Here is a 25771-nt window from a genome sequence, read left to right as displayed (position 1 = left end):
ATGGTACGAGAAATTTTATTAATATTAAAAAAAGATACAACTAGTCAGGGGAGATCTATTGAACCTTACCCTCAAAATCCATATCTATACAAACATTAAAATATATATATATATAAAAATAGTAAATAAACATGTAATGCGATTATAATATAATATTATCTAAATCTTGCCCTTCGAGGTCCCATAGCATCAAACTCATCGATCACATAATCATAATCATTATTATCAGCAAATTCTTTTTCAATATGCAGAAGCATACAATCATCAAGAAACTCATATTCTATCTTGTTTCGAAATTTATTTTTAATGATGTTCATAGATGAAAATGTTCTTTATGTGGTTGCCGTAGAAACAGGAAAGGTTAATACTAGACAAATCAATTTGTAAATCATAGGGAAGAATTCTGACTTTTTTGTTTCAACTAGTCATCTACATAAATCAGGAGTAGAAGCTGTATTCTGAAAGTTCAGATCCTTACGCATAACTTTCTCATAATATACACACTCTGATTCTAAAGAAAGCAAATCACTTGGACGAAAATCTTGAGGATAGAACTTCTTAGCAAGAGTGCATATATCTTTAGTGTCAAATGCTTCAAAATTTTCACGAGGATCCAATGTTGAGCTAAGAATAAGAAGTTCCGATGATTTTTCTGTAAATCAATTATGTAACTTCCCCAGTTGAAAATCTATTACAAACGTAAATATATTTATATAATAATAATGCTCATTTGTAATATAATCTTTTTGCTAGCAAGAACGATCTGTACCATGCATATAACGAGCACTCATATCAGGCATTTCAATGTCATGCTCTTTACAAAATGATTCAACACTTACCATTAAAGGATCCCAACCATCTTCTCTCATCTTTTGCAGAATTGATTTTGTTTCTACAACCATTTCCAAAGCAATTAAGATGTCTAAAGATTTTTTCTGCAATTTTTGACAAAGTCAATCAGTGATTTTCATAATATTTTTCATCAAAAGCAAGCAAAACACAAAATCAAAAGACTTTATATGTTTATAAACACTCTTAGCTTCTCACTACTACAAAATTGTCAATACATATCAGTCGTGGACTGATATCTAATAGGGTAGCCGTCTGATATAGCGAGTCGTGATATCTAATGTGCACATTTTAGATATCAGTTTTTAACTGATATGTAAATATTTTTATATATATTTTTTTCCAATCTGATGTCTTAAATACCAAATAGATATCAGATTTTATATTATTTATGATATCTACAAAATATGCATATCAATAGTTCTGGTCAATAGATATCGTATTTGACACTAATACTGATATATAACCTGGTATTAATATCAGGTATGAAACATACTCTCATATCTAAACATTGTTTATATATCAGGTCTGAGATAAAATCTGATATCAAAACATCAAAACATTTCAGTTTTTAGACCAAAACTGATATCGTTTATTATTGGAATGAATGTTATATATCAGTTTTTTTTCACCTAAAAAGGATATCAATTCATTGAACATAAATTTATGCTTGAAAATTGAAATGAGCAGAAATTTGTGCAGCCATAAAATCTTTTATTCTCATTCCATATATTCCAATCACCAATAACATGCAATATTCAAAGCTGCCAAAAAAGGTTTACAGTACAATATCCAACAAGAGAACACATTTTTTGTTTTTTAGAGGTCTACACATAACCACCAGCCTAATAACTAAGGCAATATTACCTAAACCTACTTGTGAAGACCTTTACAAAACCAAAACAAGTTGTAATGCACCAAAAGCTGCCCATATGTACAAAATATTGGCATGGCAACATCTCTACATGTAATTACCGACAAAATTGACCCATGAAATCTGCACCTCATCAACTTCAATTTCCTCCCATGTGTTGTGCTGCCTCCCTACATAATAACAAAAGATCGATGGTTCAATAAAGTTAACTAAATAGTTACATGAACTAAAAAATTAACATTTACATGAACTAAGTTAAAATTATTGGCCAAAAAGAAACATGTATGATGGTATCTTCATCGAACCTGTTAAAAAACCACATGCCTCATGTAGGTAATAACTTAGAATTTCAGAGTCATCAAAGAAAGAAAAAAGTCTTTAATTTCAAGAAAAAGTGAAAGGAAAGGCAAACTGCCTGTGAGATAGGAAATCTGTATAGTGTAGGCTCTTGGAATTCTTTCAAAACAATGGGATGGAACTAGATCAATATACTTCTCCAGCTCAAAATATACATTTCAAACTATAAGGAATAAAAACATCATAATCTATTTCCAACCACAACATGGTTAAAACTTAGGAACAAGTTTAGGTTACTAGTTGCCAAAAAAATAGAAAATCAAGGCAAGGTCGTCCTTGTGATTTTTATAAAAATAAATACAAGAGTTATGAATATGATATTTCATAGAGTTGTACTAGACATTCAAAAGAACATTTATAAAACTCATCAAGTCAATTGAAGCCATAGATCGACCAGCAGTTACAAATCTTTCCAGGTTCAAAAATCAGGGTTTAATCTTTCTGAAAACTGTCTCAGTTTAGGAAATTCACCATAAATCAAACATAGCTTCAATTCATAAGGTTTTTGGTTTAAATCACTCTTTAGCATGTCTAGTACATATTCCACAAGTATCAAATCATAAGCATGACTCAAAATGACCAAGTTACACTCAAAATCCCTTTAAATTTAGTAAAATATAGTTGTTCCTAGTGTTGCAGAAATTTCTGCCAGCAAGTCCATCTTAGAAAATTCACAACAAATTCAATTCAAGTCTGAATTACTTGGTTCTTGTCCTAAAACAACCATTAATAAGTCTAATTTCAAACCCCTAAATCTCAAATTTAAATTCCCTACACAGCAGTACAGAATTCAGCAGGAGTCCAGTATGGTCAGATTCACTAAAAATGACTTATTTTGCTATTATTTGAGTTAAAACACCTGTTCTTTAGAATTCAAAGAAAATACCAATACATGCAGGTTTAAAGACCTTATTTGAGGTATAAAATAAACAATTTTAAAACAAAACTTTACTGGAGGAAATTAAAATACACAGAGCAGTACAAACGGTATGCCTTTGTCAATCCAAATACACTCTATTTCCCTTAAGCTTAAGCAAAAATTTCAACCAAAGACATGCAATCAAACATGAGGTAGAAACATTATTATTTAAAGAATGCTAAGAAAGTATACGTTGTCTATGCTATCTCTCTTACCAGCATGATCAAGAACAGGTATCTTAGTTGAATCCTTAATTTGAGAAACAAGCTTATTACTGCCTCTAGGGATGACCAGATATATTACATCAACAAGCTGCAACATAATAAATTTGTTAATATTCATCATATCAAAAAAGCATATACAATTTAAAATTTATGTGCCCACGTTGATAGTATAAATAATGACATTAAAAAATAACTTAAAAGTCTTAACAACATATCTGATAAAGACTATTAGACAAGATTATTTACCATTTTGGTTAAACAAATTTGAGTATCATATAGATGATAAGTATCATTACCTTGCCATCGTATTCTTTCTTAAGTAACACTATAGGAGCAATATATTCTTTCTTCAGTAACACTCGCAAATAGAGCTGTTGCTATCTGTTAATTTCATTTATTGAAAGGTTAGATACCATATAAGCGACAAATTTTACAGCAAAAACAAGGGACAATTGTTCCTCACAGGTTGCAAATCAAGACTAGCACGGAGTTTCCTTTTCATGTCTGCTTTAGAACTGAAGTCCAGATTAACCTAAAAAAGTTAACAAATAAGTTGTGCATGAGTTTAAAAGATCTGCCTCCTTTACAGATCAATGGAACAACACATTATGAAACATGCCTGATTAGATTAGTAACAATCATCTTACCTGTACAGTACAAGTCCTGAACATCTGTAACGACCCGACCCAAATTTTCACTAGAAATTTAAATTTTTATTTAACTATGTTTTTAAGAGATTTTTTTTAAGGTGTGGAATTGCATTTTAAAGATTATGAGATTTATTTGGAAAATAAAAAGGGTTTTGATTTAAATATTTATTTTTGTTTTAATTTAAGCTTGACCAAAAGTTGACTTTTAAAATAAATGGGTTTTCGACTTTGACCTTGGGTCCGTTAGATAGGTTTCGATCCCCCGAGTTCATAGACACGTAGCACGCTTCGATCCGAGTTACAGATTGGAAGATATGGGCGTTTGAAGCGAGGGGCAATTTCGTAAAATGACAAATTGGGTTTAAAAATCTGATATTTTTTTTTATTGAACTTTCTCTCTCTCTCTAGAACCTTCTCTCCCTTTCTATTTATCACCCCCGCACTCTCTCTCTCTCTCACTCTCGGCTTTCCTCTCTCCCGCACCCTCTCCCCTGCGCCCACCAGCCCCAGCCACCCCACTCACCATCACCGGCCACCTCTGGCCAGCCTCTGGCTCCGGCGAGCTTCCCCAGGCGCCGACCCCCCCCTCCGGCCTCCTCTCTCCCCGAGTTCTCTCTCTCCTCCTTTTCTCTGTGCGCGACCAGCTCAGCCTAGCCCAGCCCAGCCCGGTCAATTCCGGCCATTTCCCGACCAGTCCAGGCCACCGGCGAGCCTCCCCCAACGCCGGCCAGCTCGCCAGCTCCTCCTCCAGTTAGCCCAGCCCCCCTTGCGCGTCGGTGCTGCTCGAAAAGGCCACACAGGGCCGTCGACTTTTCCCTCCATTTTCAGTCAATTTCACCTCAAGTCTTCGAGATTCTTGGTGGGTTTTCTCTTCCCCATCTTGGGCTTTATTTTCCCTGTATTTTTAATGGTTAATTTGAAGTATTTAGGAAATTAAAATTTTGGTTTTGTAGTGATTTCGGGTTCCCCTTTGAATGTAGAGATTTATGGGTTAATCTTGTTGTGTTTTGGATAATTTTCACTCTTAGGAAGGTTGTTCTATGTTTAGCATAAAAAATTAGAGTTAATTTGGAGGATTTTGGACATTGAGAAGTTTGATTTCAAGGGTTGGAACCCAGTTCGGATTTGCTATGGATTGGCTGAGTTTTGTGGAAATTGTTGGAGTGGTTTTGGATAATTTATCCACTAGTAAACCTCTAAGTGTTGACCCTAATGAGAAACTTGAAGAAATTAGGAGTTTGGGTGTGGTTGATGCTGGTGTGAGCCGGGAAGTTTCGAGATGGTTAGGAATAGGTTAGAGAGCGTATAGTTTTGAGGAAGATGATTTATAACCGTTACTCGAGCGTGAGTTTAGCGAGACATTAGAATTAACACACACAAAATTAAACGTATTGGAGTCGAGACTAATTTCATATTTTATCGTTGTGTTATAGGCGACACGATCGGGGTTCGCGACGATCTGGCGGAGGATCGACATTAGATTTTCTCACTGTGAGTGGACTCTCATTTCTTTAAATGATTTATGAAATTTGCGTTTTATTTTGGGTTAATTGAGTTTGATTTAGAAATAACAAATGTGAGCGAACTTTGGTTTTCAAATAAATTTATAAAAGATTTCATTAATCCTATTATGCATGAATTTGATTTGGGATTTGAAGAAAATGTTGGATTTCGGATTTCAATGCTTCATAAGAAAGTTTTTTTTTTAAACATATATTTACATGTTGGTTTTAGTGAGTTGTTGGACTTTGGGAAAAGAATTTAATTTCTCATTTTATATACAAGGTTCATTTAATATTTCAGTTTTGTCGAAAAGTATTATTTTGATTTATGTATATCGATTTTTATTTGAATTTCGTATGTTGGCTTATGGATTTTAAGTTCCTTTTTGGGAAAATATCTTGATATTTATTCTTGGTGGAAAAAGGATTATGATTTGGTTATGGAAAATGGTTTTCAAAACCACCCTTTGCAGTACCCTACAGGTTATCAGATTTAATAGGTCTTTGGGACCCATCACGATGCACATATAGGCTTTGGGCCGTGTGTCGGGATGCTTCGCCCTTTGGGGGCCGCTCTGCGTGCACGTATGACCAGGATTGCCTGCACGTGCTGATTTATTCACACGTGTGTATGGCCAGGATATTGCCTGCACGTGTTGGATTTACTCCACGCGTGTGTATGGCCAGGATATTGCCTGCACGTGTTGGATTTACTCCACGCGTGTGTATGGCCAGGATATTGCCTGCACGTGTTGGATTTACTCCACGCGTGTGTATGGCCAGGATATTGCCTGCACGTGTTGGATTTACTCCACGCGTGTGTATGGCCAGGATTGTTCAGGGTATATAGCATGGTGGAAAATGAAATTGGTATTTTCAGAGTTTGAGTATGGATTTTAAGTGAGAAATATTTTTCGAGTTTTATAATGATTTTGATTTTATTATTATTTTTATGACTTTGTTAATTTAAATGATTTGCTATTGAGATATGTGTTATCTTTTCCTTGAGTTTCATGGGTTTTATAACATTTTTAAGACTTGTGAAATTGTTTTAAAACTGGGGGATTTCAAACAGTAACGAGAGGTTTTAGAGTTAACGTGGTTTTTGAAGGATTTTCTGGAACAGAAATTTTACTTATGTACGTTTCTCGTTAAACTGTCCACTCACTGAGTCGTCTCACGGTTTATTTGTTTTGTCTTAAATTGTCCCCCAGGTAGTAGATTTGGTGGAGGTCGAGCCAAACACGTCGAGGCAGTTGCAATCATCTCCTTAGTTGGACCTTGTAGGCGCCATTTAATTTTTGTAAAAATTCCTTGTGATAGAATAGCAGCTCTGATAACCACCCTGAAAATTTTTAAGTTGGATTTCTGTGAGATTGTTGGGTCTGAGACCCTATTTGGTTGTGGTAGAGGTGGTTGCTGTCTTAGAAGTGTTTTTAACAGGTCTTGAAATTTTGGGTTAGTCCATTTTCAGGGGAGGTTCTGCCGAATTTTCGGTAGGATTTTCCTTGATTTTGGATTCCCGCAGGACCTCTCTGGGTTTCAGGGTGAAATTCGGGGGCGGTCCTGTCAACATCACATCAAGTCTAAGCGAGCCAACCTTGAGCATGTAATTTCTAATAATCTCATATCTTGCCTGAACCAAAATAACCGGTCAGTATGCAACTAATCAAAGTATTACCAAAAAAAAAAAAAATTACAAGTGGCCTTATTAAAGGGCTTAGTAGACCAAACTGGATGTCATACGAAACTGCAGCATGAAATTTGAAAAGGAGGATTTGATATTAGAGCATCAAATCATAGGAGTTGCAGTGAAAGATGACAATGTGCTATGGTGTTCTTTTTTGTCAATATAAAACTAATAGTCTAAAAGGAGGCTATTTATAAGAGCCTTCATTAAATAAAACTTCAATCACATCTACAATATTTCAAAAAGCAGTAACATACTAACATGAAATAAGGTGCCTCATATGGCCTGTAAGATCGTTTAAATATGCATACAAAAAGTACTAACCTCGAGAAGCCATTGATGATATGCGGCAATTAGCAAAGATCTTCCTCTCTCTCTACACGTCCTTATGCACTCCTAATATGGGGTAGGTTTTGTGCTTGTATGTTGTGTAAAAGAGGGGGGACCTAAGCCTTATATTTATAGGTGAAAGCCTTAAGGTTTCTTACCCATAAAGAAAACCCAAAAACTTATCCTTATCACCTCCACAATCCATAACCTAATAAGATAGATATTCCTTATTAATTAGGACTTTACTTCACCTTAAGGAACCGGATAACCAAATAAAACTTCCCTTCTTGTATCCTTAATCAATTAGGACTCCCAAATAGATGTAAGCTCAAATAAGGTCCTTACATTCTCCCACTTGAGCGCCACATCTATTCAAAAACCCTTCTTTACAATCAAGGATCGATTTCCTTATGTGCACAACTTTGGAAAGCTATTTGATAACAATATCTATCTCAAACTTAGTGTCAAATATCATCAACTCATAGGACTATAGACATGATTTCCAATGTAAATGTTATCATCCACCTATAATCACAATAAGCAACGATATTCACATAAAGTACCAACAAGTTATGGTCAAAAGTTATATGAAGTGAGCTTAATTGTGAAATATCACACTTGACATATAAATGGTCCTCTTTATGATCACTATGTGATCTAACCTTAATGCTTAATGAAAAGCCCTTATATCGACAAAGACATCTTTATTTATGTTGCATAATAAACTGAAAATTTAAAACTGGAATTTAATCAATTTATAAACTTGAAAGCAAACATAACACTCCTTAACTTTAAGACATATACAGGAATCACTAACTTAAAAATAAGCAAATTAAAAGCTTAATAGCTCCCACTAAATTAGGGCATCTTTAAAACTGGATAGTACCCTCATGTTAGTGACATGCTTCTGAAAAATGAATTAGAGACAACTTTATTCAATGGGTCAGATATCAAGTCTAGGGACCCTTTCACAGATTATAAAATTCACTTCACGCATCACTTTAAGAACCCTTGAAGAATGGTACTGTTTTGATGATTAAACAAACAATATGCAATAACATAAGCCTTAACGTATTTGTTCTAACAAAAATACGTATTTATAACATTAATGCATCTGAGAAATTAATCTCTTTCATGGATACTGTATTCCAAAATTCCTTAAAGGTACAAGAAAAACAATGTACCAAAAACCAAATAAGAATCCTATCTCAATGGAAACATAATTCATATCAGAGGAGTTCATGACTGAATATAAATATATGCAAACCAAAACAATATGCGAGAAAAATATTACTTATTCTTTTCAGCTTTTTAAAAAATTCCATATGCATTATTAATCTCACCTTTGGGCAGAGAATAAAATGCAATAATAAAACCTTATCACAAAGCCAACATATAAAATACAAAATTCATGAAAATTTCTACACCTGTGGGCAAGAAGAAATATTCAAAAATTTGTGTATACATACATTACAATGTGTTATTTTTAATTGAACCAAATACAATATTTAACCTCATTTTGGAAGGATCTTTATTTATTATAATCCAAAAATGCAATCTTGATCAAAATAAATCCTTGAACTAATAAAATTTATAAATGAATGGACCACTTTGGCAAATATATTCTTCTTTAGAGTTTTCTTATAGCGGGATCAAGAACTGAAGAAGCTTTAATAGGTAATTGACATATATAATATAATACTAGAGTTATATAACATAATACTTGATACAGATAATGAAAATTTTAGCAAAATTATTTAATCAATCTGTATGATTAAAACTGCATCAACACATATTTATAGCTAGCCAAGACCTCAAAGTATATAGAAAGGCTAACAATATGCAACCAAAAATCTGTAGCAAAGAAAAGAATACTGCAAGTTCAACTTCATATTCAAGCCACTATATTCATAAGTTTCAGATGCATCAATTATGAATTCTATGATCAGATAGCTATGCATATAAATAAAAACCTCATAATTACCGATCCATATATCATAACAGAAATATAGATGAAACTTAAAATCTTAAGACCACAAGTATTCTCAAACATAAGCATCAATTAATTAAGTGTTTTTCTGATCATGCAAGATATTGCCAATTTCGACATATATGCCTAAGCATCTTTTCTTCTAATATCCAAAATATCTTCTTAACTGGATAATGAATCTAAGTTCATATATATTTCCTGAGTGATGATTCCTTAATTTCTTTATCATTCTAGATGATGCATGTGTCTATTCTAGAATAAAATGTATGACCAAGTAACATGAAATAATATTATTCGCTCAAAATAAATACTGACCATGGATGAATAATATATATATATATATATATATCTTAAAACAACAATGCATATCTAACCGGATAATTGAATGTAAACTTAAAAGGGCAATCTTTAAAACATCATATAAAGTATAAACTTTAAGCCATAACACAGATCAAGAAACACTTCAAAATACTTTAAAATAATATAATCACACAAGGTTCTAAATCACATAACTCATGTATAATTCGACACATCAATTATAAGTCATTTAATGCTAGCGCTTCTTCCATATCAAAGTTTCATCCATAAATTTAATCATCTACAATAATATGTCTAACATGAAGCGAAACAATACATGATTTATATTTCTTATGTAAAAAACCTCATAGATTAGTATATATTTAGATACCCAAGTCTCTTTTAGGTGATGATTTATTTTCTTAATTGGTAATGCTATAGTCCAAAGCGAGAAGAATTTTGTTATCTTTGGACATCCAAATTAAACCAATTTAAATAAGACAACATACAAATAATAATCATAACAGCCAATCACATAAAAATAACTATTATAGATAATCCCCTTTAAATCAATAATGAGCAATATAATCTTTAAAACATTAGTTAATTAAAAGTCCAAGTCAATTCCTTGCATAAGAACCGTACAACTAGAACAATCCATTATTTTTCATATATAATTGAAGCTAATCACAACCAACCACATTAGATGTAAACTTCAAACAATATTTAAACCATCACATATTCATAAGCTTGATAGGTGTGTGTGTCCCAATTAGTTCGATACATTACCAATGAGTCATAAGTGTATATTCAAAAGTGCTATCATATCTCAATAACATGAAAGTCAATATAGATGTTCTCTTAATTAAGTTGTTTTGTATTTATTTATATGCAATATTGTCCATAAGAGTCCGTTGAAATTAACAAAGCAATATATTGAATTGTCTAGCTATTTAATTCAGATGTACATTATACATACATATATGCAATCCCAAAATAAATTTGGACATGCACCATTTTGATCATCAAGAAATTAGATACTTTAATAGATATACATAACCTTATAACTATGGCGCACGGCCACAATTGCTATCAATTAACAACCATTCAATACAAATAATGGTAATTGAGATTTTACCAGTGTAATTCATAGAAGCTAAATCAAAAATATCAACTACGACATACATATATAATTAAATCACAGGCCCAAAACAGAGTTAGATAACCAAAACATGTGTTCATCCATATATATAACCTTAACAATTATCATAAAAGCATAATAAAATAGACCTAATTTCTTTTAGGTGCAGTCAGTGCACTAGCCCACTTGTCGAGATCAATAAAAAGAAAAAGGCTTTAGTCGATCTTTTCATAACAAGTAGTTTCTAATAATGCAAACAGAAAACTTAATTTCGCACAAAGCTTTAATTTTTTGTTCTAGTGTACAAATTTAATATATACACTAACTAAATAAATGCATCAAATCAAATTCAAATCCTCAATCATCAAAATTGCATTATATCTTCAAATATATATATATATATATAAATAGCACATATGCATGACTTTAAGTATAAATACATATATATGAGTCAGCAAGATCAACCAAAGGAATAGATATGCTTTATATATATATATATATATATATTTATCAACAAGAAAAGGACATGAGTGCATACAATGGTCTGATTTCGTTATGCATGCAGTACGTTTAATTGGTAACCATACAAATCTATATATTTAAACCCAAGGGATACATATGCCGATACAATCATGGGTTAAATGCTATTGCCATGCGGAAAAGCGAGTAAAATAGATTAATATAGATACGCATCCTTAGAACATAAAACCAGACATCGTTTAATCATAAAATTAAGTGATCAGCCTGCTGATTATATGTATATATATATATATGCTCAATGAAAACCCATACAAATGATTCAAAATAAATGAAATCAAATCATTTGAAATGGAAAATTATGAGAGTTCCCAACCAGCTAAGTCATGATCAAATTAAGAGACCGTAAAGTAATCTTTAAATCTCGCTTTCCACTTCTTAAAAATTCCTACCCTTCAGGGTTCAACGAAATATGCAACATGATCAATCTTTAACCCCAATAATCTTTATGCATGAATGATAATCATCTGTGGATAGAATATCAATATGCCCTTCGTTTCTTTCACAAGTCTGGCAGTATGAACTGGTATAATGATCTGATATCTAGACCTTTCATCTGTGGACTGAAAAACCTGGATATTTACACCAATTAATATACCATCTTGTTCCATCATGAGTTATTTTCAATTAAATTCACACTTGTGAGCAGAAAATTCAATTGATAGTCCCTCATGATGCAAATTTTGTCAATTAGTACTTTGAATTGATTAATAACAATTGTTTCATGTTTATCTGTGGACCAAACATAAACCAACTGTTTTTAATCAAAGCTTGACAACCTTATGGATCATTCTTGATTGCGGAATTTAGTCACAAAGGAGAACACATATAGACAGATACATATGTCTTATATCTATTAGCTATCAACATACTGATCATATATATTGCTGGAAACAATAACCATAAGTTGCTTTATTAATTTAGAGAAAATCCTAATCATCCTTCTATCTTAATCAAAACATGAGAAAGATATACATATAACATGTATTAATTAATTAAACATCAAAGGAAAACTTTGCATACATAGGCAGAGAAACAAACAAAACAAGCCGCAAGATTCTTTATCATACAAACATGTATTCTATAAAATCTGATTATGGTGCAATAAAATTAATAAAGTATGACAAAGTGCATAATCGGCTAACATTGGGTTTCAAGCATCCTTCACGTTTAATCTTTAAACCCTTTTTTTTTTTTTTTTTTTTTTTTTTTTTTTTTTTTTTTTTTTTTTAGGCTTAGACCTTTAGATGCATATAAGCTGCCTCTGATACCACATGTAAGATCGTTTAAATATGCATACAAAAAGTACTAACCTTGAGAAGCCATTGATGATATGCGGCAATTAGCAAAGATCTTCCTCTCTCTCTACACGTCCTTATGCACTCCTAATATGGGGTAGGTTTTGTGCTTGTATGTTGTGTAAAAGAGGGGGGACCTAAGCCTTATATTTATAGGTGAAAGCCTTAAGGTTTCTTACCCATAAAGAAAACCCAAAAACTTATCCTTATCACCTCCACAATCCATAACCTAATAAGATAGATATTCCTTATTAATTAGGACTTTACTTCACCTTAAGGAACCGGATAACCAAATAAAACTTCCCTTCTTGTATCCTTAATCAATTAGGACTCCCAAATAGATGTAAGCTCAAATAAGGTCCTTACATGGCCTTCTCAACATAAAACAAATAATTCAATTCACTAGGTATGTTTCAGCAAGCATCTCCATCCCTTTTTTAACCAAAATCCATCTCCACATGGTTCAAAAAAGGATTAAACAATACCTTGGGCATCATAGGTATGTCTTAAACAATAAGTGTCGCAGAGAAAATGTGCACCACACTTAATCATTAATATATCACAAGTACCTTAAACACTTTTCAAGGAATGAATAATGAACGCCTCGTATTAAAAAAAGGCCTCAGAAAGTCATGGCCCTGAGTTATCTGTACATGTAAAATTGCAAAATCATACAACTTATGGCAATTTTCAGAACCATTACGGAAAAAAGTCAAAGAAATAACTGAATGCAATTAATAAGTACTTACAAATTTGGGGAAAAAAAGAACAAAAGATTAAAAAAACCAAAGAGAAATAGCAAGATTGAGAACAACTAAAACAGAGGGATTCATCCAATACAAAATATTTCATGATCTAATTACCCTATTCTCCATAAATTTAAACCCTACAAGTCATAGCAATTTATCTAATGGGCTAATATCATAACATAATTGATCGATTTGATCTACTATAAATTTAGTATAAATCTTCAGATTTCTCGTTGAAGGAGAGAAATAAAACTACTAAATTAACCCTAGACCCATTCATAAAATCAATGAAAAACTGGTCTTCAAATCAAAAAACACAATAAACATAAATGAAGAAAAATTAAGATAACAATAAAAAAGAAGAAAAGAACACTTACCTAAGTGCAAATTGATAGTAAGCCGCTCCTAAGAATGACTTGACAATTTTAACAATATGAGGCATGTTGCCACACAATGTAGAGCATTCCAGAAAATCACACAAGAGAGGACAAATAACAAGCAGAATTATTGGAGCAGCAGTTAAATTACACTTACTGAGATAGAACCTATGCAATTGACACCTCGCTGGAAAACAAATATAAACATTGGATCTAAAATTATATTTGTTACATCTCCTTCCACCATATTTAAACAGACAATTAATAAATTAGAACAATTAAGTTGAAGACTGTTAATATTATAACTGGTAGTAACTCACCACATGTAAAAAGGCTCCCATACCATATTATTTTGCTAATCTCCAAATTTCCAGAGGTACGAACAGTCCCTTTAAGAGCAAAAAGATGTAGAACATGAATAAGTAGAACATTTTCTTAATAGGTAAAGCTCAAAGCAGAGAAAAATTTCAAGAGTAAAATAATATGAACCTGGGGAAAGTCAATAGCAAGCCAATAGTCAGGAAAGAAAAAAAAAACACTGGACATTCTTATTTGGTTAACACTATCACACAAATGAATCACTTCGTACATAGTTACACCTAATTTTGTAATGAACAATCGATCCATTGGGTTTATTGAATGAACAAATAGGGGTAGATCTCAACCAAACCTAACAAATTGAAAACTTAATCAATAAAAAAAATTGATCAATAACAAATTAAAGACTTGATAAAAGAACTTCTCAAAAGCCTTTACCCAATGAGACATGAGAGGTGTGGTGAGTCTGGGCTTGAACTCGAAGAGGTGGAGGCTGAGTGGCGACAGCGAGTGTGTGAGGCTGATGAGCAGATAGTCCAAATCTCACTCACTAATTTCAAGTTTTGTTATACAAAATGGAGCACACAGAAAACGCCCTTGTGAGCAAACTAATTTACCCAAAAATTCAGAAACTAATTTACCCAGAAATTCATACTTCACCTGTCGAAAGGATCTTCAAGCGGTGGCGGCGACGGCAAGAGAGAGGCTGGGGTGCGACTGGTCAGGTTGTTCTTTGACGTCTGTGAATGGAGAGGCTAAGAGTCAGAGGGTGAGAGAGAGACAGAGAAGTGAGAGTGAGAGAGACAGACGAACTCACAATGAAGTCTGGGAGTGGGGACGGCGACGGCGACGATGAGTGTGTGACACTGATGAGCTGAGACAGTTTTTGCGAGATGGAATTTGCGAGAGAGAGACAGAGAAGTGAGCTGAGAGATAGACCTAGGTTTTTAATTTTTAGTATATCGATCTGTATATGTCAAGTGTTGGGAGTAGGACAAAAAAATTTAAGTCAGAAAAAACATTACATATCAGTGAGTTTGAGTGTAAGGATAAAAAATTATAAGTGTTGTGTTAAGATATCAGTTAATAATTTATACTTATGTCTTTATAAGTTCTTAGAAAAATGAAAATATTATATATTAGTTGAAAAAAACCATGTGATATCTAATAGAGTTTAGAAATCAGCTAAAAAATTATCTGATATTATAATTTTTACAATATCAGTCATATTCAAATCTGATATAAAATTGGTGATATCTATTGACAATATTCTTGTAGTGTCTCCTTGTATATTTCTATTGGGTCCATTCTCAATCATATGTTCAAGAGTTTTCTGTGTTGCACCAAATAATTCAACCATACTTTTAATGGAACGAAAATGCGAGCCCCAACGAGTAGCCCTAGCTCGTTGCAAAGTGCAAGCCTGATTAGTCCCTTTACTTGTTTCAAGTCGTCCAACAGCTACCAAATCTTCGATTTCTTCTTCTCTAATAGCTTTCAACTCAGAATGACGCTTTGCAGAAGAATCAACAAAATTCACAATTAGATTTAAACTTGAAAAAAATTGCCAAATATCATGCACCCCTTTAGCTGAAGCATTTAACGTTAGTTGTAAACGATCAGCAAAACAATGCACGTAATATGCATATGGACAATATATCTTCCAGAAACAATGTTTTTAATCAATTCAATACACCACTCATATTGCTAGCACCATCATATCTTTGGCCACGTATATTTTCCACTTGAAGATTGAATTTAACAAGCACTTTACATATCTCAATTTTAAGAGTTTGTGAAGTAGTGTTAGGAACACTCACAATTTTAAAAAACCGTTTTCGGATAAACCCACCACAATCAACAAATCTTAGAATAATAGCCATTTGTTCCTTACTAGATACGTCAACTGCTTAATCAACAAGAATACAGAATTTTGCATAGCCAATTTCCTCACAAATCTGGTTCCTCACTTTGTTACCAAGAATATCTAGGATTTGCTTTTGAATCAATGGAGAATTATACTTGGCGTTTCCAGGAGCGTTTTCTAAGACAACTTTTTCAACTTCTAGATTCATTCTTGAAAAAGATTTTAGAACTTCGTTGAAATTTCCCCTATTGGATAAGTTAACTGATTCATTATGGCCTCTAAAAACAATTCTTTGGTTTGCTAACAACCTTACACTCTCTATTGTAGCTTTAAGTCTCAACCGATTTTCTTCCACTTCTTGTAGTGATTGCTCCTGAATTCTTTTCTCAATGTGTTTAGATGAGTCTCTTAAGTTATCCCATTTTTCCATTGCAGTACTATGTGGGGAATTAATGGTCCCCACATGATGTAAAAAAGCACAATTTTTTCCATTGTTAACCCTTCTCCAATCTTTGTACCCAGTAACAGTGAATGTCGGATGATAGATGTCTCATTATCAAAAATGAAGCATGGGAAACAAAATGCTTTGTCAAGACTAACAGAATACTCAAGCCAAGGAAATTTTTTGAACCAAAAGGACTGAAATCTACGATTTTGTTGTCCATCAAAGGAGCGTGGATAATTCTCTAACTCAAGTTGATATGGTCCTAGGAGAATATAAGCTCTCCGAACATTATCCAGTTCATTCACAAGATATTTCCAAATTGCAAGACGATCTTTAGGTTCACGTACAAGAGAATTGATATCAACTTCTTGATCAAAGTCGACCCTTTGAGTTTGAGACTAGACTACCGGAGACTCAGAAGGCTGTTGCTTATCACATATTGGAGTACATGGGGGAGGGTCAGAAGGGATCTCACTTGAGGATTCATCACTAGCTCTCTTAAAATATGAAAAAATTGTTTTTCTTCGCTTGATATTTTGTTTATCAGACATTATAACGTACCTATGAATTTTATATCAAAATATAAATATTTGTAAGCATATACTCGAAAAAAATATGGCAGCACAAATTTCATATAAATTAATTTCACCAATCATACCAACAAATTCTAATTGAAAGAAACACTAACATACGAAATTACTAACCTGGCTAGTGGCTTCCAATAGTAGCAATAAGCAAGCTCAACAAAGCGTAGCAAGTCAGCAACATGTACAAATTAAATCTGAAAATCTCCTAAATAAAATGCAACAGAAAAATATTAATAATTTGTGCTTTCTCATTATATTGAAATGGAATAAGATTAAACCATAATCTTAAACTCTAAACTCTAAATTAAATTTTCAATTCAAATTAATAAATCAAAATTAAATTAAATAATGAAAAATAACTCAAAATTATACTTACTTAGGCATGAGATTGATCAAGAAGAATTGATGATAAGTTGGAGATTGGTGATGAAAGAATAAAAGGGAGCAGTTTTTTTTATATATTTGCCGCTCATGAAAGCTTATGAAATCTAAATAAAGGAGGACTGGAGGAGAAATTTGAAAGCTATTATGATTCTATGAATACGTACTTAATATTAGATATAGGCTTATAGCTATGTAGCCTATGTTAATTAGGTTAATAACTTAATAACTTAAAAACTTTATTTTTGACTTTTCAGATTCTATAGTTATTGGACTTGATATATATATACAAAAATGCTCTAAAACTAACTAGTTAATAAGTTAATACAAAGCTAACCACCCTGTTGGGCCCACTGCACAATGTAATCTCAAAATCCGAACCATTTATTTTTTAGGCTCTACTTCAAAGATCATTCCTGTAAAAACTCTCCAAAATCAAAAGTCATTTAGCCATTTGATTATAATAACAACTATTTCTATGCTAGCTTTTATCGAAAATACTGATCGTCTATTTATTTGATCTCAATTAGATGACTTCATGATTTTTAATTTAGTTGATTTTTTGCAATGATGATCTTTGAAGTAGGGCCTAAATAATTGATAGTTCGGATTATGAGATTAGTGATGTGGTGGGCCCAAAAGTATGGTTAACTTCATATTAACTTGCTAATTGGTTAGCTTTAGAGCACTCTTCTATATATATATATATATTATGTATATAGTTACTTTTTTCTAACAAAATTTTCGGCTCGGTTAAAAACTTTCTTTTTGACTTTTCAGATTCTATAGTTATTGGGCTTGATATATATATATATATCTATATTATATATATAGTCACAATTTTTTTAGAAAAATTTTTGGCTGGGCTATATTTCCTTCCGCCCTTGCACGTGACAATATATTAGTTATATAGAATAATTTATCCTGCAAATAGCCCGATCAAATGATTAAAAATCTTGATATCCAGCAATCCGATTTATAATTCCTTTTTATACAAATCAACTTTTATTGTAAGTTTTGTGAAAATAAAAAATGAAAATTACAACGTACATATTACTACTCAGCCACTCAGGACTTCCAAGCATGCATATTCTGTGCCAATAAAAAAAAATAAAAAAAAGACTACCAAGCAAATCTGAAACTTTTTAACTTAAATTTAATTGGTTCCTAATTAATTAATTAATTCCAAGCATTTTGTTGACCTCCAACACAAAGTCATAGACTTTGTATGGGTCTGGTAGGCTCTTTGAAACACTCTCCCTCTGACTGCACCTTTGCACCCATTCCATTATCTTAGGGCATTCTTTCTCAATGCTGAAATTGCAACACACTTCATACGTATAAAACCTGCAAGAGAATGGTACCAAGGCAATGTCCAAGAGGCCAAAATGCTGGCCTTCAAAGTAGGGCTTGTCTCCAAGCTCACCTTCTAACAGCTTCAAGCATTCTATGAACTCTCTCTTTGCTGCTTCTTGGTCTGCTCCCTTGCTTGCCCACATCCGTCTCCCACAGTCTGCTATCTGCTTAAACTTAGTTAATTAAGACTTGTTACCATGTTTACATAGAGAGTTTTTTATCAAAACTACTAAATATTTTTTATCCCATTTTTTTCAAAAATAGTACTTCATTATAAAACTTATCAACAACAACAAAAAATTATGGTGCCGAGGGTCTATGGCTCTATGCAGAGCAATTTCTGGACTTTCTCGAAAGGTTTCTATAAATATGGTATTTTGTAAATAATTTAATTAATTTTTTCATATTTGGTCTCTCTCAACTATTTTTATTTTTTATTTTTTATTTTTGGTCTCTCTCAACTGTTTTTATTTTATTTTTTATTTTTGGTCTCTCAACTTTGACTATGTCTCATTGCCTCTTTTCAGTGCATCAAACTCTAATCGGTCCTAATTTAGTCCGAAAATTAATTTTTGTATGATAAGGACACAATCAATTACTTTTGTTAAAAATTGTTGGTTGACTTTTTGCATTTTATCTCATAGATTCATGGAAAGTTGAGTGATCATTGATTTAGAGCTGTGACAGATAAATATGAGGCAAAGTACTCACAAAATTTCTAATAAAAATTTGATTTTTTTCGTTAATACATGCAAAGCATTAAATTAGAAACTAAATCAGCACAAACTAAAATTCTGGTAGATACAAATCAAAACTCATGAACGAAAATTAAAAAAATAAATAATAAACAAAACCATAAAATAATAACTTATTTTTTGTTATTGCCCATATAATAATAACTCGATCTATAATCATACAATGACCTTACAATACATACATATTAAAAAATGAGAAAAATTATTCATTTTCTTCATATAATACTTGTTAAATGTGTTTGTACATATATACCTGATACTAAATCAACACGGCCGTTTATTATTCGTGTTCAGTGTATCGTATTATCTTCGTGTTCATGGCCAAACCACTAACTTCATGTTGAATTCAAATCTTATTATTGTGTCGTGTTAAAAATTGTCATTACTAAGAAAAACATGTCAAATTAAAAAAAAAATTAATATATTTTTCTTTTATTTTTTTATCATATATGAGACAAAGGGAGAGAAAGAAGGGATGATATATAACTCGTAAAAAATTAATCAAGTGAAATTTAATCTTTAAAATATTGACAATGACTTACCTTGTTGTCGAAAAACTCAACCCAAAATCTTGCCTTAGCTCTCTGATAAGGATCCTCCGAAAGTATTGGAGCTTTGTGATTCCAAACATCATCAATGTACTGAAGTATGATGAGGGATTCACATATGAGCTTATGGTTATGGATAAGAACTGGGACTTTCTTATGCACTGGGTTCATTTCTAGAAGCAAGGGGCTCTTATGTTTTCGTAAAAGATTTTCGTCTTCCACATAGTGGTAGTGGACTCCCTTCTCTGCCAAAGCAATTTTCACTCTCATGGCATAAGGGCTAGTCCAGAATCCCAGAAGCACCACTTCTTGATCCATTTGGTAAGGCAGAGAGGGACAATGCATGGATTGGACCAAGTTCGAAGGTATATATAATTAATTGCACTAGATTTAGACCATAGTTTGAGTCTTTGACAAGGAAATGGATCTAATTGGCTGTGTGATTTGGTTAGGTGAGACTTTGACAACAATGGGGTACTTGATCATATTAATCTTCGTACATATATTTCTATTTATACATATTTTTAGCTCAGAAGACCCTTCTATTGAGGTATATCTCATTTTAGGTATAATGAGATATGATTTGTGAGACTCACTTCGTATTTTAATTCAATGATCGAAATTGACTATTTTCAAAGTCTTAACTTAAGAATCATCTCTATAAAAAATTAGACAAATTGGAAATCATTTAACTATTTGATTAAAAAGTAATGCTATTTGGACCAAATTAAGTGACTAAATGAGAGGAACCAAGTGAGGTGTCACATGGGGAGATGTGAAGTTGAGAACCACATGGAGATGAGGACCACCTCCCCAAGTGACACCTCACTTGGTCCCTTTTATTTGGTCAATTAATTTGGTCTAAATAGAATTACTCTTGATTAAAAGGTCATCATTTGAAGTGTTTATCGAATTAATATCTTAGATAAAAGGGGACTAGAATGAATTGATATAAGAGTAAAATGAAAATTGCTTAACTCACCAAGAACCAGTGGTTCGATACTTTCAATTCATGTGCTTCACTAAAATGAATTGATCTATAGTCTCAATAGATCTTATGCTCCAGTTGAATTCAATACCAGAGTCGGAATGTCTTTTGTATCCTTTGGACCCTTGCTTTGAAAAGATCACTAGGATTGGAATTGGAGTTGGGCCTCAACAACAGAGCATGTGACCTCTCAAGTCTGATACACTCCCTGTATACACCTTATCTCTCGTCACATACTAGACATAGAGGGTAGGTTGTATATAACTCTAGTAGAGGGTAGGGTGTATATAACCGTGATAAGTAAGTTATTTACAAGCGTGAGAAAGTGAATACATAATAAGAGAAATAGATACAAAGGGTGTATATAAAGGATTTATACACTCGTTATATGAAAGTTTTTCTCCTTACGCTTTATGCCCACTTCTCACACTTGGGGAATGGGAGGAGCAGTTATCTATGTAGTTACGGTCTTTGTTGGCCGTTGTTCTAGTCGTGGTCGTTGCTCCGGATGTTGTTCCCCCGGTGTGAAACCAGTACACCACTGACAAGCTAGCCTGCATAAACATACCAACTTTTTTGACCATACGATCCACAACCCCCCAGGCCAGACCCCAACCATCACATGCCACAGAAAATCTTCTTTCTTCATCTCTCTCTTTTCCACACTCATTTCAATGGTCAAATACTCGTTAACCCCCAACCGTAGGTAAAGTATTTATCCACAACATTATCCACTGACGACATTTTTCTTGCTTATTAATTTACAAAGTATAATTGTTACCAAGTGATCCAGTTTGGATCTAACACCTTGTATTTATTTAGCTCCTAGGGTAGAACATCCGACAATATACTTTCAATATCATTTATATATGGACCCATGACCGGCCCATCTATATGTTATTGCATCCTTTGATTTCTACACAGTTATTGTCTCTGGAGGGCCCAAAAGAGAAAAGCCCACCAGAGAAAAGCCCACAAAAAAAAACCACTGTAGAGAAGAAACTTGCTTGTAAATGCTGACAACTTAACCTAGAAATAAACCAGTTTGTGTTTTCGTATGAGGACTTTGTTTGAGCTAGCTAATTTGATTAACAATTTTGTGTAGGCATTGATGTTAAATGATCGGATACGGAGCATATCCAGGCTTCAGTCAGCTTTGGCAAAGGCTGAGGATTATCTTTCTAAGCTTTCACCTGAGACACCCTACTCTGAGTTTGAATATGTGTAAGCTTATATAGATAGACACATGCATAAGCACATGTATATTAATCAATACCTATGTTCTCTCTGCAACTGCCTCCTGGAGATGCACATTTAGAGCACTGTAATTCCTGATCAGATGCTGTTTTTCTTTTACTGTGACTTGTATGTAGATTACAAGGAATGGGCTTTGAGCGGGGTTGGGGAGACACTGCAGCACACGTACTGGAGATGATGCATCTTCTCCTAGATATCCTTCAGGCTCCTGATCCTTCTGTATTGGAGACATTCCTTGGGAGAGTACCAATGGTGTTTAATGTTGTCATTTTGTCTCCACATGGATACTTTGGGCAAGAAAATGTCTTAGGTTTACCTGACACTGGTGGGCAGGTATTATTTTTTCTTTTTAAATGACTAACAGGCCTCACGGTGCAATTGCGTATACTTTAAGTATTCCATAATCTTCTGTTATGAGCTTTAGCATGTTAGCTAGCTATCACTGTAACTGTTAAAATGAGAACTTTTTACATAATTTTATATGCAGGTTGTCTATATACTGGACCAAGTGCGTGCCCTCGAAAATGAAATGCTGAGTAGAATTCAGAAACACGGATTAGATTTCACTCCAAGAATCCTTATCGTAAATGTCTTTAGCCAAATCCTTATGGTAGCTTTTCTTTGTGTAAAACTAATGAGTTTTTCGCTGGTGTTCCAAGGTGACCAGGCTTATACCTGATGCAAAAGGAACTACATGCAACCAGCAGCTGGAAAGAATCAGTGGAACAGACTACACACATATTTTACGAGTTCCTTTTAGATCAGAGAAAGGGATTCTTCGTAAATGGATCTCAAGGTTTGATGTATGGCCTTATTTGGAGACCTTTGCTGAGGTAAACTATTTTTAACATGTGAAGCTCTAATTATTCTTCTCGTTGAAGATAATGATCTAAAATTGATGCTTCAACACTGACAGAATATGTGGAAATGATCTAAAATTGTTCTTGCTGTCATTTCACCATCTTAATTGGATGATTTATTTATATCTGTCCATCTGCATTACTGCCATAGTTTGCTACCCCTCTGTGATAGCACTGCATTATGGAAGTAGCACATGACTTTGTTCACTAATTGCATATTCAGAATGATATAGAGTTAAATTGTCATCTGATTTACTAATTCTTACTTGCTTTTTCAAATTTTGTTTTTCATGTGATCAGGATGCTGCAAAGGAAATTACTGCAGAGTTACAGGGACATCCAGATTTTATTATCGGAAATTACAGTGATGGGAATCTTGTTGCATCTTTGTTGGCTTACAAAATGGGAGTTACACAGGTCCAGTATTTTCTGCAGCTGCCCGGTTCATCATATTATCTAATGAGAATGTTATCTGACTATCTTAACTTTGACATGTGCAGTGCACGATTGCGCATGCGTTGGAGAAAACAAAATATCCAGATTCAGATATATACTGGAAAAATTTTGAGGATAAATACCACTTCTCATGTCAATTCACGGCTGACCTAATAGCCATGAATAATGCAGATTTTATAATCACCAGCACATACCAAGAGATTGCAGGAACGTAAGTCTCCTTATGCTGTGGAATGTTGTTATAGATGAATGTTCTGTTTTTTTTTTCATTGAAACAATTATTTGTCATTGCCGGTTCAGTGTGTTTAGTTTAATCTGGTATTAGCCTTGTTAATTAGACTACTATGGTAATTTGTAATACAAATAGGCTTCCCAAATCATAACTTAAGCATCAATAGTGCTTTTGAAAATTGGAGTCAATTGCTTCTCCGTATTCATCTTTGCCTTGTTCTTTATTTTAGTGATGTTAATTTCCTTGTTTGCTAAACTTTTTTTTATCCATTCTTTCAGGAAGAATACTGTCGGTCAGTATGAGAGCCACAACTCTTTCACTCTTCCGGGGCTGTACCGAGTCGTTCATGGCATTAATGTTTTTGATCCAAAATTCAATATCGTGTCACCCGGATCTGATATTTCCATTTATTTCCCTTACTCTGAGAAGCAAAAGAGACTTACAGCCCTACATGGTTACTTAGAAAAGTTGCTATATGATCCTGAGCAGAATGAAGAGCACATGTGAGTTCCTTCATAGTGCATCAAATGTGACAATGTGAGTTATTTGTAGCAGTCACTTGATAATACGATATTTCTTCTTTATTGGTTCAGTGGTATTCTGAATGATCCGTCAAAGCCCATATTATTTTCCATGGCAAGAATGGACCAGGTGAAAAACATGACTGGGTTGGTCGAGTGCTATGGTAAGAATCCCAAACTCAGGGATCTGGTAAACCTTGTCTTGGTGGCTGGTTACAATGATGTGAAGAAGTCAAAAGATAGAGAAGAGATTGCAGAGATTGAGAAGATGCATAATCTTATAAAGGAGAACAACTTAAATGGTCAATTTCGATGGATATCAGCCCAACTTGATCGAGCATGTAACGGTGAGCTATATCGTTACATAGCAGATACAGGCGGTGCTTTTGTTCTACATTGGCTGGCGTTTATGGTTTCTGGAAGGATGTATCAAAGCTTGAAAGGCGTGAGACCCGACGATATCTTGAGATGTTCTACATTCTGAAGTTCCGCAAATTGGTGAGTACTTGTTATTAGAATGTGAATAATTTTTGGGGTATATGCGTGGATAAAGAATATGAGTTATAGTCTCTGATTATCTTATTTTGAATAAATTAAGACAGTGATTTTGATAGGATTAGTGCCCAACTGTGCTTAAGGATCAAATGAGTCATCTTTATAAAATTCATTATGTCTACATTGTTTCAGATAAAATCAGTTCCTCCAGCAAGCGATGACCCACATTAAGCAACAGTTACTCGGCTGTCTAGCCCATAACTCAATGACTTCCCAAGGTAGTAGTTGTACAAATGAAATAAAGTTACGCTTGTGTATGAATTGTGTGAATGAATGTGGAATTATATCCAAGCTCTTCTGAAGCGTTATACTGTTGTAATAAAGCTCTTGTGAATTAACTAATATGTCAAAACAGATTGTCATGGATTATAATTTTGTTCAAAAGGAAAATCTGTCAAGAATATGGTAAATCTTTACAGGATAACACAACATCATGTAAATGTTTCAAACCTACAAAAAGCACTTAGATCCAGATTTTTCTTAATTTTCCAAGCGTAAGATGATGAGCCAGAAATCAAAGGACCACAAACTGGCATGACTGAATAGATGTGATGAACACAGGCATGCAGATATGTCATATTAGATAAAAGGGGACTAGAATGAATTGATATAAGAGTAAAATGAAAATTGCTTCACTCACCAAGAACCAGTGGTTCGATACTTTCAATTCATGTGCTTCACTAAAAATTAATCGATCTATAGTCTCAATAGATCTTATGCTCCAGTTGAATTCAATACCAGAGTCGGAATGTCTTTTGGTTCCTTTGGACCCTTGCTCTGAAAAGATCACTAGGATTGGAATTGGAGTTGGGCCGCAACAACAGAGCATGTGACCTCTCAAGTCTGATACACTCCCTGTAT

At 33.4% G+C, this 25771-nt stretch overlaps 1 protein-coding gene, 3 long non-coding RNA genes and 2 pseudogenes across 8 annotated transcripts; 2 read left to right on the top strand and 4 right to left on the bottom strand.

Annotated features, from left to right (window-relative positions):
- Positions 1-155: 155 nt before the first annotated feature.
- On the bottom strand, positions 156-16965 carry LOC147292771 (uncharacterized; annotated as a pseudogene).
- On the bottom strand, positions 3214-3895 carry LOC147292774 (uncharacterized). Its single transcript, XR_015120887.1, has 4 exons — positions 3871-3895; positions 3687-3755; positions 3520-3604; positions 3214-3311 (listed from the first exon to the last, which is right to left on the bottom strand). It is a non-coding gene; the product is annotated as an uncharacterized LOC147292774 (long non-coding RNA).
- On the top strand, positions 4470-6711 carry LOC147292773 (uncharacterized). Its single transcript, XR_015120888.1, has 3 exons — positions 4470-4732; positions 5307-5364; positions 6590-6711. It is a non-coding gene; the product is annotated as an uncharacterized LOC147292773 (long non-coding RNA).
- On the bottom strand, positions 6947-15058 carry LOC147292772 (uncharacterized). 3 transcript variants are annotated; one of them, XR_015120886.1, is made up of 7 exons: positions 14920-15058; positions 14763-14842; positions 14541-14652; positions 14105-14173; positions 13785-13971; positions 13228-13305; positions 6947-7011 (listed from the first exon to the last, which is right to left on the bottom strand). It is a non-coding gene; the product is annotated as an uncharacterized LOC147292772 (long non-coding RNA). The 3 variants fall into 3 exon arrangements; XR_015120884.1 differs by having other exon boundaries at positions 13785-14173; XR_015120885.1 differs by lacking the exon at positions 13785-13971.
- Positions 16966-18557: 1592 nt separating the features above from the next.
- Positions 18558-20359, bottom strand: LOC147292770 (putative glutathione S-transferase parA). 3 transcript variants are annotated; one of them, XM_086234474.1, is made up of 2 exons: positions 20032-20359; positions 18558-18898 (listed from the first exon to the last, which is right to left on the bottom strand). In XM_086234474.1, the coding sequence occupies exons 1-2, from the start codon at positions 20357-20359 to the stop codon at positions 18558-18560; spliced, it is 669 nt and encodes a 222-aa protein (XP_086090600.1). The 3 variants fall into 3 exon arrangements, with proteins under 3 accessions (XP_086090600.1, XP_086090598.1, XP_086090599.1); XM_086234472.1 differs by having other exon boundaries at positions 18558-18905; positions 20036-20359; XM_086234473.1 differs by having other exon boundaries at positions 18558-18902; positions 20036-20359.
- A 1781-nt stretch (positions 20360-22140) lies between these two features.
- Positions 22141-25287, top strand: LOC147292769 (sucrose synthase 2-like; annotated as a pseudogene).
- The last annotated feature ends 484 nt before the right edge of the window (positions 25288-25771 follow it).

Source organism: Dryas octopetala, chromosome 2 (genome assembly GCF_963921425.1).
Source record: "Dryas octopetala chromosome 2, drDryOcto1.1, whole genome shotgun sequence".
NCBI lineage: Eukaryota > Viridiplantae > Streptophyta > Magnoliopsida > Rosales > Rosaceae > Dryas > Dryas octopetala.
The sequence above is the reverse complement of the archived record's forward strand: the minus strand, read 5'-3'. Positions and strand labels throughout refer to the sequence as shown.